This window comes from Crocodylus porosus, unplaced genomic scaffold (assembly GCF_001723895.1).
Source record: "Crocodylus porosus isolate Cpor-Errol unplaced genomic scaffold, CroPor_comp1, whole genome shotgun sequence".
Taxonomy (NCBI): Eukaryota; Metazoa; Chordata; order Crocodylia; family Crocodylidae; genus Crocodylus; species Crocodylus porosus.
In genome coordinates this window covers 73,029,228-73,046,171 of record NW_017728949.1, presented here as the reverse complement: position 1 = coordinate 73,046,171, position 16,944 = coordinate 73,029,228, and the positions used below count along the sequence as shown (strand labels likewise).

General features: G+C 41.8%; 1 protein-coding gene across 3 annotated transcripts in view; it reads right to left on the bottom strand.

Annotated features, from left to right (window-relative positions):
* KYNU (kynureninase) overlaps positions 1 to 16,944 on the bottom strand; it is a 112,466-nt gene that overhangs the window by 40,873 nt on the left and 54,649 nt on the right. For all 3 annotated transcript variants that reach the window (XM_019554204.1, XM_019554203.1, XM_019554202.1), the window contains 5 exons: positions 16,835 to 16,896; positions 12,576 to 12,647; positions 11,109 to 11,183; positions 9,190 to 9,336; positions 111 to 209 (listed from right to left, as the gene is read on the bottom strand). In XM_019554204.1, coding sequence (XP_019409749.1) covers positions 111 to 209; positions 9,190 to 9,336; positions 11,109 to 11,183; positions 12,576 to 12,647; positions 16,835 to 16,896 — 455 coding nt within the window. The remainder of the gene's footprint in view (positions 1 to 110; positions 210 to 9,189; positions 9,337 to 11,108; positions 11,184 to 12,575; positions 12,648 to 16,834; positions 16,897 to 16,944) is intronic.

The window sequence follows — 16,944 nt, the reverse complement described above, 5'->3', positions numbered from 1 at the left end:
TCTGAAGTCAACAAGTTTGGGTATTTGGACTAAAGTAGCAAAGTTTGGGTCCTATTCTGAACCTGTCTGCCCGTAACTGAATGATTCTCAAACACTAGAGCAATGCTTACCTTGTAGGAACACCAACAGGCAAAATCTACTCCCCAGTCATGTAAATGAAGTTCTACATTACCAACAGCATGTGCCAGGTCAAAGGCAACAAGGCAACCCTAAAGGAAAGAAAGATCTGTGATAAATTTCCCCAAAAGATAAAAAACATAGAATGACTACAAAAAAGCAACCTTATAGCTAGCATACCTACCCTCTATACAGCACAGCCATTAAAGCCACCTTTGTTTGATTTATCAATGCAGACAAGTTTCCTGGGTCACGCACATATATAAACCGTGAATTATTTTATTAGTTGCTGTTTAAGGACATTCTCATATAATTTGGACACTCTGGTTTAATGGACTGCATTAGATAGTTTAGATACTACAAGGCTCATAATCTGTGGAAAAGGCATAGATTATGTATAGATAATAAATAATTATCTTGATAACTGTTTTTTATTATTTGTATACTCAGCTCTTTTTTGGAGGTACTAAACACTTGAAACTGTCCTTGATTTTGTAGTTATGGGAATGTAGCACTTCTGGAAATATGTTTTAGAGTTTTGAAACAAATGAAGTAGGATCACATACAATATTCTGAATTTTAAAACCTGTTGTACTTCTTCCCGTAAGTATGTCTTATTCTATTGCATGAAAAAGTTATATGATGTTAATGATTACAATTTGCCTAGAAAACTGAAAGAGTGTGTAATGGCTGAAGAGACATAAACTAGTTACATTTTACACACAAAATATCCACTAGATGGCAGCATTTTTTAAATTAACAGCATTATATAAAATTGTACCACAATGCTACGCCATTTATTAAAGTGGAGAGAGATGATACTGCATTTTGTGCACGGACTACAAATTAAATGTTGTTTTGCATTTTACTTTAAAAAACCACAAGCAGCTTGCTTGAAAGCAGCATGGTAGGAATGAGAGTGAGAACACAAGACTCCAATACATCTAAGCCCCATAATAAAACAAAGGGATTTTTATAATCTTCTCTGCTGTCTGTTTCACAAAAGAAGCCTCAGCTAAATTATTAAAACAATACTTTAGTATATTTAATCCCCTCTATAAACTACCTATCTATTCAAATGAAACAGCATTTATAAAAAGCCTGACATGCTAATTCTAATGAAGCTGCAAATGAAGTTGTCAGACTACAAAGTTATCCCAAAGGAAAGTGATGAACTCCCAGGACCTTATCTTTTGGCCGATATAAATATTAATGATGGGCAACATGCAACAAGGTTCAGAGCTCAAATTTGGTTCTGATAAATGTTCTGGCCCTAGTATCCTGAAAGCTTTGTCTACACAGGGACAAAAAGGAAAGTAAAGACAAATCAACTGAAGCTGTGAAGTTAATGCACAGAAGTTAAATTGCATTAAATCCCAGTGGGAACCCATTCACTCTGAAGTAGTGGCCTTACTTCTGAGGATTAAGCTATGGCAAACTCTGCTTCTGAAAGAAAGTATTCCCACTGTGTTTAATACACCTTAACACCTGTACATTAACTTCTTCACACCTTTGGTTGATTCTACTTTAACTTTCTTGAGTGTCCCCATGTACACAGACCATGAGCTAAAGTTCTTCTAAGCACTATCCATCCGAATCTCATCAATTCCATCAATTTCTATATTCTGGAAATAACTTTTCCTGTGACATTTCAATATGTCTAGTCTCAGAAGAAGCTAACCGATGGCCGACACCATGTTAGCAAAAGTACATTAAAAATACCATGTTTGAGTTAAGCTATACTTAACTGAACTGGTTCACCTATCCATAATGAATATAACAACTTTCAATCAAGAGCACATTTCAAATCAAATAAGCAGAGAACAAAAATGTTTGTATTGTGTCTGCTACATTATAATGAATAAGAAGTTCATAGAGGTAGGACAATAGGCAGGCAAGGTTCGTTGTGTAAATGTAATATCTTTTATTAGATCAACTAAATAGAGGTGGATTCATAGATTCTGGAAGGGACCTTGCAAAATCATTGGGTCCAGTGCCCCTGCACTAGGCAGGAAAATCAACTGGGGTCAGGTGACCCCAGCAAGATGACCATCCAGTCTCCTCTTGAAGATACATCTTGAAGGCAGGATAAGACACTTTAGGCAATGGAAAGGCAGATTTTTTTTCACCAGAGGAACACTAACGAGACTGAAAATATGAAATCAATACTAACAGACATCTTTCATGATCTTGAGAAATCCCCTTGCTGCACCTGCGAAATAGGCATCAGGTCTGTGTCAGGAGGTGCTGTGTGGCACTTAGTTCTATAAAAAGCCTGTTTCACTTTACATGCCTAAATGGCACACACAAAGCAGCCATTTTTGTCACTTACACACAGTTTAGGATTTTGTTTTACTCTGCAGAGGAATAGGATCATCTTGCATACAAAATTTCTTGAAGTGAAATGGAGAAGAACCCTACCATGTTTTAGCCCAGCTACTTACTGGTTAGGCAACTGTGTATCCAGAGAACTGGAAACACAACCCCTCATCCAGAGGACTTTTAAAACTCTGTCTCCTGGCTGCCAGCAAAGCATTCTAACCATCAGGCTATGGACTAGGCATTATTCAGAATCCTTCTAACTCCTCCTCTTGAACCTGGTCACCTAGGCACCTAAGGGAAGGAGATATAAGTATGCAGAAAGAAGACCAAGCCAGAATGTGGGTAGCTTAGTGAAATGGATGCTAATGAATAGTAACTACAGGGTGCAATGTGTCAGTTTCAAAAGGAAGGATGGAGAGTACGGCTGTGCAAAACAGCTATGTTTTGTTTCAGTTTTGGATTCGGCCTTTTAGGAGGACAGTGATTTGTTTCGGTGTTTCGAATCACTATTCTGTTTCAATTTGGCCGAGTTTGTTTCAGAGTTTCGACACTGTTTTGGAGACTTGGATTGGCCAGGGAGAGGCAGACACAGCTGAACAGCTGCAGGTTCTCCCAAAGCTCCTCTGGCTGTGCCTGCCTCTCCCCAGGCTGGGGGAGCTGCAGAAAAAGCCCCCATGGCTGCCCTGCCTGGCCCCATCCCCCTCCTGGCACTTAAAAAAAAAGAAATAAAGCCCCTCACTCACTAGCTGTACTAGTGGTGATCAGGGCCTCTGGGCAGGTGTGCGTGCTGTCTGGGAGCTGGGGCAGCTCCACCTGTCACCCAGACCCTGGCACCACTCAGCCTCAGGTGCTCCAGCACCTAAACAGCATGCAGCGCCCTGCTAAGCCACACTGCGCATGAGCCATGGGGCAGTTGCTGCAGGGGTGCCAGATGGGGGAATGCCCTGCACTGCATGGGGTGGCTCTGCCACAAACTCTCACAGGCCCTGATCACTGCTGCTGCAGCCAGTGAGTGCGGGGCTTTTTTTTCCTAAGTGCCAGGAAGCTAGGGTCAGGTGGGGGATGGGGCCAGGCAGGGCAGCCATAGGGACTTCTCTTGCAGCTCCTCTAGCTGTGCCTGTCTCTGCCCTAGTGGGGGGAGCCATGGGAGAAGACCTCATGCCTGCCCTGGCCAGCCCCAGCCTCCCAGCTCTTTAAAAGGACGGCCATGGGGCTGTGCTGGACTATTCCCAGGGGGCGCCTCTGAAGCACTCCAAAACATTTCCAGAATGCTTCAGATGGTTTTGTTTAATTTCAAAGATGTTTTGGAGCCTTCCGTTTCATTTTGGATTTGGTGTTTTGGGCACCAAAACAAGGCGAAACACCTCTAAAATTGAACGGCTGCCAAAATTTCACACATTCTAAATAATGCCAACAACGTATGGCCTGGTAGCTAGAGCACCCTGTTAGGAAGGAGAAGCAAATCCAAACACCCTCTGGGTGTCTTGCTCCCAGGTGGAAATGTCCTCCTCACCAAACTTATTGTGTAAAAAATGTGATGGCCCTTGTCCAACATCTAAACACCCACTAGTTAATGGATTTTTCCCTAGATACAATATTGGGATATACAAACAGGGAAGAATTGGTGGGGAATGTAGTAGTGGATGGCAGTTTGGACAGCAGTGACCATGAGATGATTGAATTCAGGATCCTGAGGAAAGGAAGGAAGGAGAGTAGCAGAGTAAGGACCTTGGACTTCATAAAAGCAGACTGACTCACTCAGGGAACTCATGGGAAGGATCCTTTTAGAAGCCAGTCTGAGGGGGAGAGGAGTCCAGCAGAGCTGGCTGTACTTCAAAGAAGCCTTACTGAGAGTGCAAGAACAAACCATCCCAATGTGCAGGAAGACAAGCAAGTATGGCAGAAGACCAGCTTGGCTTAGCAGATAACTCATCAGTAAACTAAATCACAAAAAGGAAGTGTATAAGAAGTGGAAACTTGGACAAAACTAGGGAAGAATTTAAGAGCATTGCTCAGGCATCCAGGGATGATGCCAGGAAGGCCAAAGTGCAACTGGACTTGCAGCTAGCAAGGGACCTGAAGGGTAACAAGAAAGATTTCTACAAGTATGTTTGTAGTAAGACAAAGATCAGAGAAAGTGTTGTCCCTTACTGAATTGGGGAGGTATCCTTGTGACGGAGGCAGAAAAGACTAATGTGCTCAATGCCTTCTTTGCCTCAGTCTTCACAGGCAAAGTCAGTTCCCAGACTACTGCACCAGGAAGCAGGCTGGGGAGGAGGTGAGCAGCCGGCAGTGGTGAAATAACAGTTTAGGGACTGTTTAGAAAAGCTGGACATGTACAATTCCATGGGTCCAGATGGGATGCACCTGAGGGTGCTGAGGGAGTCACCTAATGAGATTGCAGAGCTTCTGGCCATCATCTCTGAAAACTCACAGCAATCAGGAGAGATCCCAGATGACTGGAAAAGGGAAGTGCCCATATTTAAGAAAGGGAAGAAGAAGGATCCAGGGAACTGCAGACCAGTCAGCCTCAACTCAGTACTTGGAAAAATCACTGATCCTCAAGAAACCCATTTCTAAGCACTTGGAGGAGAAGAAGGTGATTAGGAAGAGTCAGCATGGATTCACCAGGGACAAATCATACCTGACCAACCTGAGTGCCTTCTATGATGAGATGATTGTCTCTGCAGATGCAGAGAGACTGGTGGGTGTGGTGTACCTTGATTTCAGCAAGGCTTTTAATACCGTTTCCCACCACATTCTCCCAGGCAAACTAAGGAAGTATAGGCTGGATGAATGGACTGTAAAGTGGATAGAAACATTGCTAGAGCATCAGGCTCAGAGAGTAGTAATCAATGGCTTGACATCTAGATGGAAGCCAGTATTAAGTGAAGTGTCCAGGGGTTGGTCCTGGGGACAGTTTTGTTCAATGTCTTCATCAACAACCTGGAAGTTAGCATAGTCCGCACCATCAGCAAGTTGGCAGATGACACCAAGCTGGGGGGAGTAGTAGATATGCTGGAGAGTAGGGTTAGGATTTAGAGTGACCTTGACAAACTGGAGGATTGGGCCAAAAGAAATCTCACGAGGTTCAAGAAGGACAAGTGCAAAGTCCTGCACTTAGGATGGAACAATGCCATGCACTGGTACAGGCTGAGGGCTGACTGGCTGGGCAGCAGCCCTGCAGAAAAAAACCCTGTGGGTTGCAGTGGACAATAAGCTGAATATGAGCCTCCTGAGGTCCCTTCCAATCCTAAACTTTCTATTATTCTATGACTCTATGTACCCTGCCTTATGTGCATACTTGAGTGAGCACATGCTGCCACAAACTTGGCTGGCCAAGTCTCAGCTTTTCTCAGCAGGCTCAGTGGGCTTGCATGCTCAGAGCTCAATTGCCAACTGTGTGTAAGTGCCAAAAAGTGCAGTTACGTGACTGTAGAAATGCCATTTACATGCCCCAAGTGAAACAGAATTCTGCTGTAAGTGTCAAGATGCACACATTTCTGAAACAATTTGCACTGCACCAGCCATGCAAAAAGGGAAGTTATATGGGAATGTTGTTCCCTCAAGCTAGAGAGACAATGGGGAAATCTCCATCTGATTTTGGCAAAGAAGAACCTGTGCTTCCCTTCCCCCCCTTGCCGCCACCTCTTTATGTTAACCTCTGAAAGTCATCATTGGGAAATGTCTGAGTAGCTGCTGATAACCAGCAGGTAGCAGCTCAGCATGGACAATGACATTTGGGGAGAGAGAGAGATGACAGCTTCACACAAGCAAGGCTGGGACATTTTAGAAGCAGAGACAGGAAAAGAAATGAAGATGAAGGATCTTAAAGTACTTCCTACTGGGACTTGAGAGATTAAAATACTCTACATACAAGATGTAGCAATCCACAGGAAGAATTTTCTACTGTAGCTTGATTAAAAAAAGTCAATTTAAGAGGTTACTCTCCTTCAAGTTGGGCATTTCTTCACTGGTACAAACAACTATAGGGTTCCCTTACAAAAAAAAACAAGGGCATAAATTCAGACAGGAACTAGAGCAAGACACCACTCAGCCTGTGCCCTGTTGATAAGAATCTCTCACAATATGTAGTAATTTTGATTGATCTGAGAGACCCAAGATGGAAAAATAGCCTGAGGTAATTTTTCAAACTTAATTTAGTTCATTTAATATTTAATGATTTAATGAAGCTGTCTGCACAGAACTTGCACTCTTGGAAGGAATCTCAGCTTAGCACCAAACTTAGGAAAGTGACTTAAAAATTCAAAAGGAAATCAGGAAATTAAAGCTGTAAATAAGTAGCCTTAGGCTTCTTAAAATACTTTTTGCAGGACTTTCTGACCTTTCAGATCTGTAACTAAACATTGATAAGACTGCTCTAAGCTATAAGGATTGAGCATTGTAAAGCCATTATATGTAAGACTTTTTCCTCTGCCATATTATTTGACAGTACTATTCAGTGTTTGGGGTTTTTTACATTTCCTTTTTTCCTCCCTGTCTCTTCTTCATTTCCTTTTTTTCTTTTCTATTATCCGTACTTTACTTTCTATTCACCAAGTAGTGTGGGATCATTTGTCATGCTCACCAATATGGTCAGTCTTGCATTTTGCTTTGAACATGATTTGATTAGGGCTTATTCCAGTCTTTCTTTTTACACAGTATTCCAAATATTACAGCCTTCTTTCAATAATGTTCTGTCTTGTTTTTAAGATTTTCATTCTGAACTACCACATTTCATCATTCTGAACAAATTGGGAAGGATATGTGATCTTTAAGATAGCTGGGCAATGAGAATCTGAAAGACTAAGATTAAGAACTGGAGGGGGCAACATGGGAAAGTGCAGCCTGATGAGATACTTCAAGTCTTTCATTACTCATTTGGCTGCTAAATGCTATAGGGCTGATGCCCTCAGAGGGTGGAGATTGAATCAACAAGCTCTTCTTGGTATCACTTCTTTCTTGTACAGGCTTATCTTTAACTTTAATCCATCATGTGTTAATTCATCCCTACATTTATTTCCAGCTCCAATAGAACAATAGCCTCTTTTATAAAGAAACAAAGTACAGTAGTATCTGGGCACATCAGCTTTTGTCATCCCTGTAATCAGAGGGCAATGCTATGAGGTTCAGTTCAAGGGTGCAGTTACGTGCTACATTTAGGTCATATTACAAACAGTTAAAAGGGTACTTTGGGCAGGGGTTAATTCTGGGCCAAGATAACTTCAGTCTTCCCCACAGAAATTAAATTGGCAATCCTCCAGCATCCCAGGTTGCATTGCTTCCAGCCTCCATACCCCCTGATCACCCAAACAATGATGGAGCTCAGGTATCCTGGCTCTTAGTTATGCCCCTCTTTGCAGCCTTCTAGTGGCAAGTCAGAGCTGTGTATTAACAGTATTAACTCTTAATGTGCCACAGTTCACATTAAACACCAAGTAACAATCCACACATGTAGTATGGTCTAAGTATAACATGTAGCTTCACCTTTATTTGCATTAACAAGGGATGTGATACTCCTCAAAAGAAAATGCTATAAAAGTATCATAGCTAGAGCTATATGGATCTAAAGCACACAGATGTAAATTTACCCGAGCTGATGCAAGGAAATATAATGTGTGGATCTCTGCACCTGTCAGAATTGCTAACGATCACTTTTCCCTCACAGTTTCACTATAAAGGAGAAGGCAGAAAAGTTTTTAGCCATCCCAGGCAAATTGGCATGACAGATATTGGCCACTGAGTGCTCTCATTGCAACTAACTTCTAGATCTCCATTGGTTTCCCAAGTTCTTGCTACTTTCTGACACTAAAATTTCCTCCCTTGCCTCCAGAATAAAAACTTTCCTGTGCCAAGATCAACAGGAGCAAAAGGTAGCCCGATTCCTCATGTGAATCAGGAGCACAGTCCCTAAAGGGTTAGAGCATTAGCTCTTCCACAAACCAGCTAGATGTTTGTAACTTTAAGTATGTCAGTTCCTTGAGTATTTTAATCGTAGGTCAGATAAAGTATGTCCAATAAAAGGATGCCCCTCTGGAAAGTCTACTGATCTCCTACTGATAAGAACATTTAATTAAAACTCTATCTTCTCCTCGATTCCTGAGGCAATCAAGATGGTTAAAAGAATGCACTAACACACATTTAAAGAGTAAGTCTCTAGTACACTGGCTGCAACTTCCCTGGACTGAGTCATTGAAAACTAGTCATCTTGTGAAGGTGATGTACTCTGTATCCTGCCTGTCTCCTGTTAACTGATTAGCTGAGTCAGAATGCTGTCAGCTCCATAGGGAACTCACCTGCCCTGCTGACTGGAGGCAAAACGCGGTGATAGCAGCTGCCAGTAAAGGGGTGAGAGGAGAGAGCAGCACAAAATACTGCTTTAATAAAAAAATCTAACGAAAAGGTTGTAGGTTTTAAATAGATGTTGGGGGCATGGCTTCCCTCTTTACTGTACCCCTTCAATCCAGAGTCTGAAAGAAGAAATTTGTAGAATCCAGTACATGTGAATACCCTTTCTATAGAGTTTTTTTAAAGCCAACAAATAAAATGTCTATATCAGGGATAATTCTTTATGACATTCTATAGATCTCTAGAGAAATTTGTATGGAATACTATTTAGTTTTTATTAGAATCCTATAAGGTTTTGTAACTGTTCAGTACAGTTCCACAGAAAAGATATCAGTTAACTTTAAAAAAAAAATCTTTAAAACTAGTGTTAGAGGAAAAAAAACCAACTTGGAACAATTCTACCTTTTCTTGACCAGCCTTTGTTATTCTGGGGATGTCGAACAGCTGTCCTGTATAGTACTGCACACCACTGAACAGAATTACAGCAACAGATTCCCCTTCCTTCTCAATTACAGCAAGGATATCTTCAATTCTCAAGGTCTCCTCCCCCTAAAATATAGTTAAAGCACATATTTTACATCAACCCTGGCAGTAATGAAACTGTCATTTCTTATTTCATAATCTATATTTTACTATGTGCCGTGCTGCTTGCACAGGGAGATCAAGAGTGAATCTCTGGCATCCCTGGCATCGTAATGATCTACAAAGGTAGAGCCACGGAGTAGCCTTTGAGTAGGTTATTGGAAAAAAGAAAAGGAAAAAAATCATTAGCAAAATTATTTTGAAGGTGGCAGAGTCTTTAAAAAGCCCATTCACTTCATTTTCTAGCCTGCTTCACTCTCCTTAATTTTTCAGACAGTTTTAATTTACAGTATAAAATATCCTGGTGCAAACAGCATATATAATGATTTTTATGTGGCATTTGAAATTTGTGACACCCACGAGACTTAAAAGCTGTCTATCAATCTAACTTCTTACTTTTCAGATGCACTCCATATCCCATAGGATGCTGTTACAAAAATCTGCCATATTTATATATTTTTTACAAAATAAATCTCTCATCATCAAAAGTATAAAAAATCTGAAACCTTAAGGTCATTAAATATAGAGAAATGTCAACAAAAAAAATCTCAGTTTTGTTTCTCTACAGCATAACTACACCTCCTCCCACACTTCTTCCTAGCAAGGGATCATACAAAACACACCATCACCCAGGGATCAATTAGGCAGTGAAAACTCAGAATGAAATTAGTCTTGCTGCTGCAAAAAAGCTTGGGTAAGATTTGTTGAATTTGAAGTAACTGCTATTATCTCAACAATCTTTGAACATCTATCAAGGATTCAGAAGTAGACTCTCCCCTCACAGGATGACTCAGTTTTTAAAATCAAAAGGTCATCATCAGTTTTATAGTCAGGTGGCAAAGTTCTTAATGTTGAGAAAGTAAGGTAATGCAATCTTTCAAATTGATCTGAATTATATATTTCTCAAAGCAGACCTTTTCCTTAGGTTCAGATAATAAAGACACAGAATGTCGCCTTTATTGCAGTGTTTTAAGCCAGGAAACTATGAGGAAGACATATGCTGATGCTTCTGAATTATATACCAGTGAACTGCAGTCTTTTGTATTCTCTGTGGAGCCTACTGTGTTATAGCAATCAGAAAATATATGATAAACAACTCTCCTGTAAAGACTTTTCTTCTTACAAGAAAAGTCCATAAATTTAAGCCAGATGCCAAGGGTAATATCTGACCTTAAAATAAGAGAAATATTTGCAGGACACAGAACAGACAATTAGTAGCAATTTGTAAGCTTGTCTAACTCTAGGTACATAAGAGACATTAAATCTAGAAGGAGAGGCAGGTATATAATGAGGGGTAACATGCTTTGGAGTAGTGGTGCCCAAGCTTTTGGCCCTGAAGGCGGGATGAGTGGCACAGGGTTGGCCCATGGGGTGGGGTGGGGAGAGGTGGGTTAGGGGTATGAAGTTAGTCTGTGGGCCTGATCTGAGCACAGGACACAGTTGCATGCTCGCCTTGTGCACCAAGAAAGGGCCATGTTATCCAACCTGCAGGGCTCCCCCCGAGTCCAACATTTTGACAGCAGGTGAACCACCACTCCCATTCTTCCAAATTTCTGGACCTGTGGGGAGACCTATGGGTCAGGTGACATGGCTTCATGGGCTGCCTCCAGCCCATAAGGCCAGAGTTTGAGCACCACTTCTGTAGAGGTCTTGGAAGAAGATATCACCTCTCTTTAAACACTTCTACATAAATCAGTATTATCAAGGAGAGAAGACTTATATTTATATTTCTTACTAACCTCTCGGGGCTGTATCATGAGCATGCATTTTTCCACATCAAGTCCATGTAGTTGAAGCTGAGATTCAACAACATACTGAAAAAAGGTTTTACAAACCACGTGTTAACATAACTAAATGACCATAAAACCAACAAACACTTTAGAGGTTTAGAAGGTGATTTGAAAGTATCTTTATTAATGGGTAAAATTCTGGCTTCATTGAATCCTGATGGGCCCATTCTCTCTACTCCCATGAGTTTTAAGGAGACCAGAATTTCACTCCTTGACTAAACCCTTCATGAAAGCATACACAACAAATGAAGGTGTGATTGTGGTATGTGCTAATACAACCATGACAGCGTAATTGAGCCAGCATTATAACAATAGCAGTGAAGAGACAGCAGCATAGGCATTACTATGTGCTGGCAACTAGAATACAAACTCTTCAGTGATCTGGGCTAGGTATTTTGGCTGCTAACACATGCTAAAAGCTAGCATGTTCAGTTTTGGCTGACCCTGGTACCTGGATGAAGTTAATACAAGTATGCTAACACATGCTACCTTTCACATTTTCATTTTGCTCTGTTGATATTTTCAGATGGCACTGAAAATGTTGAACATTAATTCTGTCAATAAATGCATGGTATTGGTAAAGTTTTGGAGTCAGTATCAAGTATAGTTAAGAAGAAATAATCTGAAATTACAGGGCTTGGGTGTAAAGCAACTGAAGTTGCATAGGTTATAACTGGTGTCCAAGATCCATAAGTAAATGGCACAAAGTGTAAAAATGGAGTTAGTGAATGAAGGACTAGTACAAATGCTAAACTCCATAGCTTACACTAAAGACAACTGAAAGTTTACACAACCGTGCTACCATCTTTGCTGCAAATAGCCCTGTGAGTAATATCTGGAGTAATTTTATAGCACTTTAAAGATCAAATTTCTTATCAATTTCCAAGAATTTACTGAGTTGATGATAAAGCAGCAGTTGGCTACAAACCCAAAGATTAATTTGTTCTAAGCTCTGATGCACAGACTATTGTCTGCTATTTTATAGCACACAAATTATGTTTGAACTAGTAATCTAAAGTGCTAAGAACAAGCATTTCCATCTCTGTCTGGGGATATATAAGTGTTAATGTTGTGAGTTTGTATTGATTTGGTTTCATAAAGTAAAACAGCAACAAGAATTAATAAAACATTTACAACTTCAGTTGATTTAGGCCAGCAGTTTGGTCAATGTCTTTAAAAAGACTAATAAATCAATGTACCCATTCAATCTCTTCCTCTTGTAAAACATTTTTTATTTGAACAAAAGGAATAAAGCTACTATCTGTAAAATATGCTGAACTCAAAAGCATTTGACAGATTTTTTTATTGTAATGTTACTTGGACAAGATGAGCTAATAAATATTCAAATCAGGCTACTGATGCTCTTTCCAAAAATATGATTAATAATATAAATATAGTAAAATATTAATTCCTTACGTGGTCAGAGGGAAATGCTTTGGCTTCTAGAAGAATTTTATAGCGACTTGGAGTAGGCTTAAAGAAAGATAACTGTTAACAACAAAAAAAATGCTGAAACATATATCCAAGCAATTCACCCCAGTGTATGACTTAAAATATTAATATTATACATTTTAGTAAAATATATCACAAAAGGATCACAAAAAACTTTAAAAAATATTAATGTAAGAATGCATTCTCACCTGCAGTAGGAAACCTGATTATGAGTGATACTGTACCCATTTCACAGACTTGTTATAAGTGCCACAGAATTTAACAGTGAAATCCTGGTTGCAATAAGATCAATACCAAAACTTTTACTGAATTTAGGTTTTCACTGTACATTATTTGATCATATAACCTAAACAGGTGGGAAGGTCCTCCTCCTCCTCTTCCAGCCAGAGGACAGACCTATTGAGCATGCTTTGTAGGCTGGAATGGACAAAGCTGAATTGCAAATCATACTAAAGAGCCCAAATTTGCAGTTTCACAGTTGTATACATGTCATTTAGGTAAAGCAAAATAGGATTTAGCCTGTATACAAGTTCTGGCTTCTGCAACTCTTGCATGGAGATTTCTAAGGTGATGTTCCACAAAATACATAATAAAACTTTACTTGAATGATCCTATTGACATATTTCCTACAGAGCCACAAGGGGACAGATATTAATTCTCTTCTAGGCTATGTCTGGGCCACTCCAACTTTACTCCTTCCTTTAGCTTGGGTAGCAGTCTGATGGAATACCCTCTGGTAGATTAAGAGAAAGTGGGAGCTGTGTAGTGTACATATCCTGGGAACCACGTGGTGATCTGTGCCCAGTGAAGACATGCCAAGAGCTACTACCATAACTCCCTAATGAACAATGAAAAGCCCCTTTACTGGGTGTTATATTTACATATTTGAGCCCATAATCTGTATCTTTTGGGTTTATCTTTGAGGGAAATTATTAACCTCGTTTGACCCCAGTATTATTTCCTGCCATAGCTGGGGGTCGGACTAGATGATCTACTCAGGTCCCTTCTGACCCTAGAAACTATGAAACTATTAACCTAACCTCTACTAGTTATCTTAGGTTCCTGTACATGCCATTTTTCTATCCACCATACAGCCCATTCATCCAGCCTGTACTTCCTTAGCTTGCCTGCTAGAATGTTGTGGGAGACTGTATCAAAAGCTTGCTAAAATCAAGGTATATCACATCTACTGGTCTCCCTGCATACACCGAGACAGCCACTTTGTCACAGAACGCAATCAGGTTGGTCATGCATGACCTGCCCCTGATTAATCCATGCTGACTCTTCCTAACCCACTTCTCCAATGAATTCCTTGAGGAACTGTTCTATGATGTTTTCCAGGAACCGAGGTGAGAATGATTAGTCTGTAGTCCCTTGGATCCTCCTTTTTTCCTTTCTTAAATATGGGCACTATGTTTGCCCTTTTCCAGTTCTCTGGATCGTCCCCTGATCACTATGAGTTTTAAAAGCTAATGGCCAGAGGCTTTGTAAGTTTATCAGCTGACTCCCTTGACACCCTCAGGCGCGCCCCATCCAGTCCCATGGACTTGTGTATGTCCAGCTTTTCTAAATAATACCTGCCCATTCTTTCATAACTGTTGGCTTCTCACCTCCTCCCCAAACTGTGCTGCCTGGTGCAGTAGTCTGGGAGCTGACCTTGCCTATGAAGACTGAGGCAAAGAAGACATTGAGCACATCAGACTTTTCTGCATCTTCTTGTCACAAGGTTGCCTCCCCCATTCAGTAAGGAACAACACTTTCCCTGGTCCTCCTCTTGCTACCAAACTATGTAGAAACCTTTCTTGTTACCCTTCATGTCCTTTACTAGCTGCAACTCCAACTGCACTTTGGCCTTCCTGAATTCATCTCTACATGACTGAGAAATGCTTGTATACTGTTCCCTATTTATTTGTCCGAATTCCCACTTTTTATAAGCTTTTTTTTATGAATTAGTGCATTGAAGAATTCCCTTCTAAGCCAAGCTAGTCTTCTGCCATACTTGCTAGTCTTCCTATGCATTGGGATGAAGATCTCTGGGATTTGCAGTCCTGAATTACAGCAGAAGGACTCTGCAGGGTTGCCCATCACTTCCTTGTCTTGCTTCCAGATGTCTCTGAGATTTGTAGTCCACAGTTGTAGCTAGCAGTATGTTTGAGTAGGGGAAGGGGTGTTTAACCCCCTTTCCCTGCCCCAACCTTTGCCACCAGAAGTCCCTCCTCTTGCTCCCCAAAAATACTCCTTTTGGGAGTGGAGAGTTGCCATGTCAGAACCAGAAAGAAACAAATCATACACTAAAAATGAAACACCTACCATAACATATTTTAATGTTATTACAACAAATATTTTTGTAATGATTTGTGTTTGTGTCCTGTATATAAAGGTGACTTCATAATAACTCAAAAATAAATTCTTCGTCTTCTATATTGTGGGAGAAGGGGTTGGGAGGAGTTATGGTGGGGGTGCATGGTGTGTGTCTATGTGTATGTGTGTGTACAGTGAGGGGTGGATGTGTGTATAGGGTGCTTAGGTGGAGGGGTGTCGAGTTTGTGAGGGGGTGTGGCTGTGTGTGAGGGGGCATAGGGTATGTTGGGGGGTTGTGTGGCATTTGTAGAGTGTGGGTGTGTGCACCTGGATCACGCTGATCTCTGGACCACACTGTCCTCTCCTGCAGTCAATACAGGCAACACTGGTGGGGGTGTGTGTCTGTGTGTGTTGTTTGTGGGATGTGAGGGAAGATGGTAGGGGTGCGGGAACCGCCCCCCCCAAACACACACACTCTAGAGTGCACATGGCACAGCAGCAGGTGGGGGCCCTGCTGCTTGGCTTTTGCCAGTGCTTCACATTGAAGCAAGGAGTGCAGCCCCCACCGGGCCATACGTTTGTCTGGCACTCCCCACGCTCACAAGGCACAGAAGGGAAGCCACAGGTGCTGGAATTGACTGCTTTCCCTTCCCCAGCCTCCTCCAGTGCCTGGAGCTTCCCTCCTGTGCCCCATGAGTGCAGGGAGAGCCAGAGAAACAAATGGTCCTGTGGGGGCTGTGCTCCTCACAGCACTGCCCAGAGCCAGGAGCCAGGCACCAGCACTGAGCAGAGCATATCCCCCCACTGTTACTGCTTCCCCCTGCTGTCTGCCAGGGCTGTCCACCATGCAGGGAGTGTGTGGGGGCCCCCATACCCCTCCTCCTTCACATCCACACCCTGCCCACTCGAGCTGTGCTGCCACCCCCTGGGTAAGGGCTCTGCGCTGCAGCCAGCTCCAGCCCCATATTCCATGGTCCCACCCAGGTGCAGCTCTACCCTGACCCCCAGCTTCCCCACCTGCTGCATGGAGGGAGCGGGATGCTGGAGAAGCCTGCAGCAGCAGTGCCACTCCGTGCTAGTGAGGCTAGCCCTCCCACCCACAAGTGTGGGAGCAAGGCATAATAGGATATGTTGGGGGTGGGTGTAGGTGCCTTGCTCCCACCCTCGCAGACAGAAGTGCTGGGCAGGGCACAATGTCGTGGGGTGTAATGGACTGGATGAAAGTGCCAAAGTACCTGGTGGGCTGAATCTGGCCCGTGGGCCATATTTTGCCCACCCCTGAGCTTGACTATTCTCAGTGATGGCAGATGGTAGAATAAGAAGCAATGGTCTCAAGTTGCAGCAGGGGAAGCTTAGGTTAGGTATTAGGAAGAATTTTCTCACTAGGAGGGTAATAAAGCACTGGAAGAGGTTACCCAAAGAGGTAGTGGAAGCTCTGTCCTTGGAGGGTTTTAACACCTGGCTAGACAAATCTTTGGCTGGGATGATGTAACTGTGGATGGTCCTGCCTGTAGCAGGGTGTGCAGGGTGTTGGATTAGATGACCTGCTGAAGTCCCTTCCAACCCTAGAGTTTTCTATGACTCTATGATTATGGCAGGTGAGAATCTTCTGCTTCTTGAAGTATGGTATTCTGAGAGTAATCTTTGAGAAGGTATCAAAACGTCAATTGGATATGCATGCAAAAACCAAATAAGCAAATAATAGGTATAAGTATGTCCTGAATGATAGGCTGAGATGTTATTCTTTGTGGACTGATACATAGCGCAAGCAGAAAGATCTGATCCATCCATGTGTGAAAGCCAAATCTTCGTCTGATTTTTGTGTTTCATGTTTCCTATGCCATGTATCAGATGAACCAGTACTAGTCTTCTGCAAAAGTCAACCCCCTACTCAAAATTTACTCAATATTGCAAAAACTTACCATTTGCAGATGAAGATTCACAGTGAGACCATTCATTAAGGCTACTTCGTCTCTATGAGCCCCTGAAAAGTAATAATACAGAAGGAATAATAAACACGTTCTCATTCTTG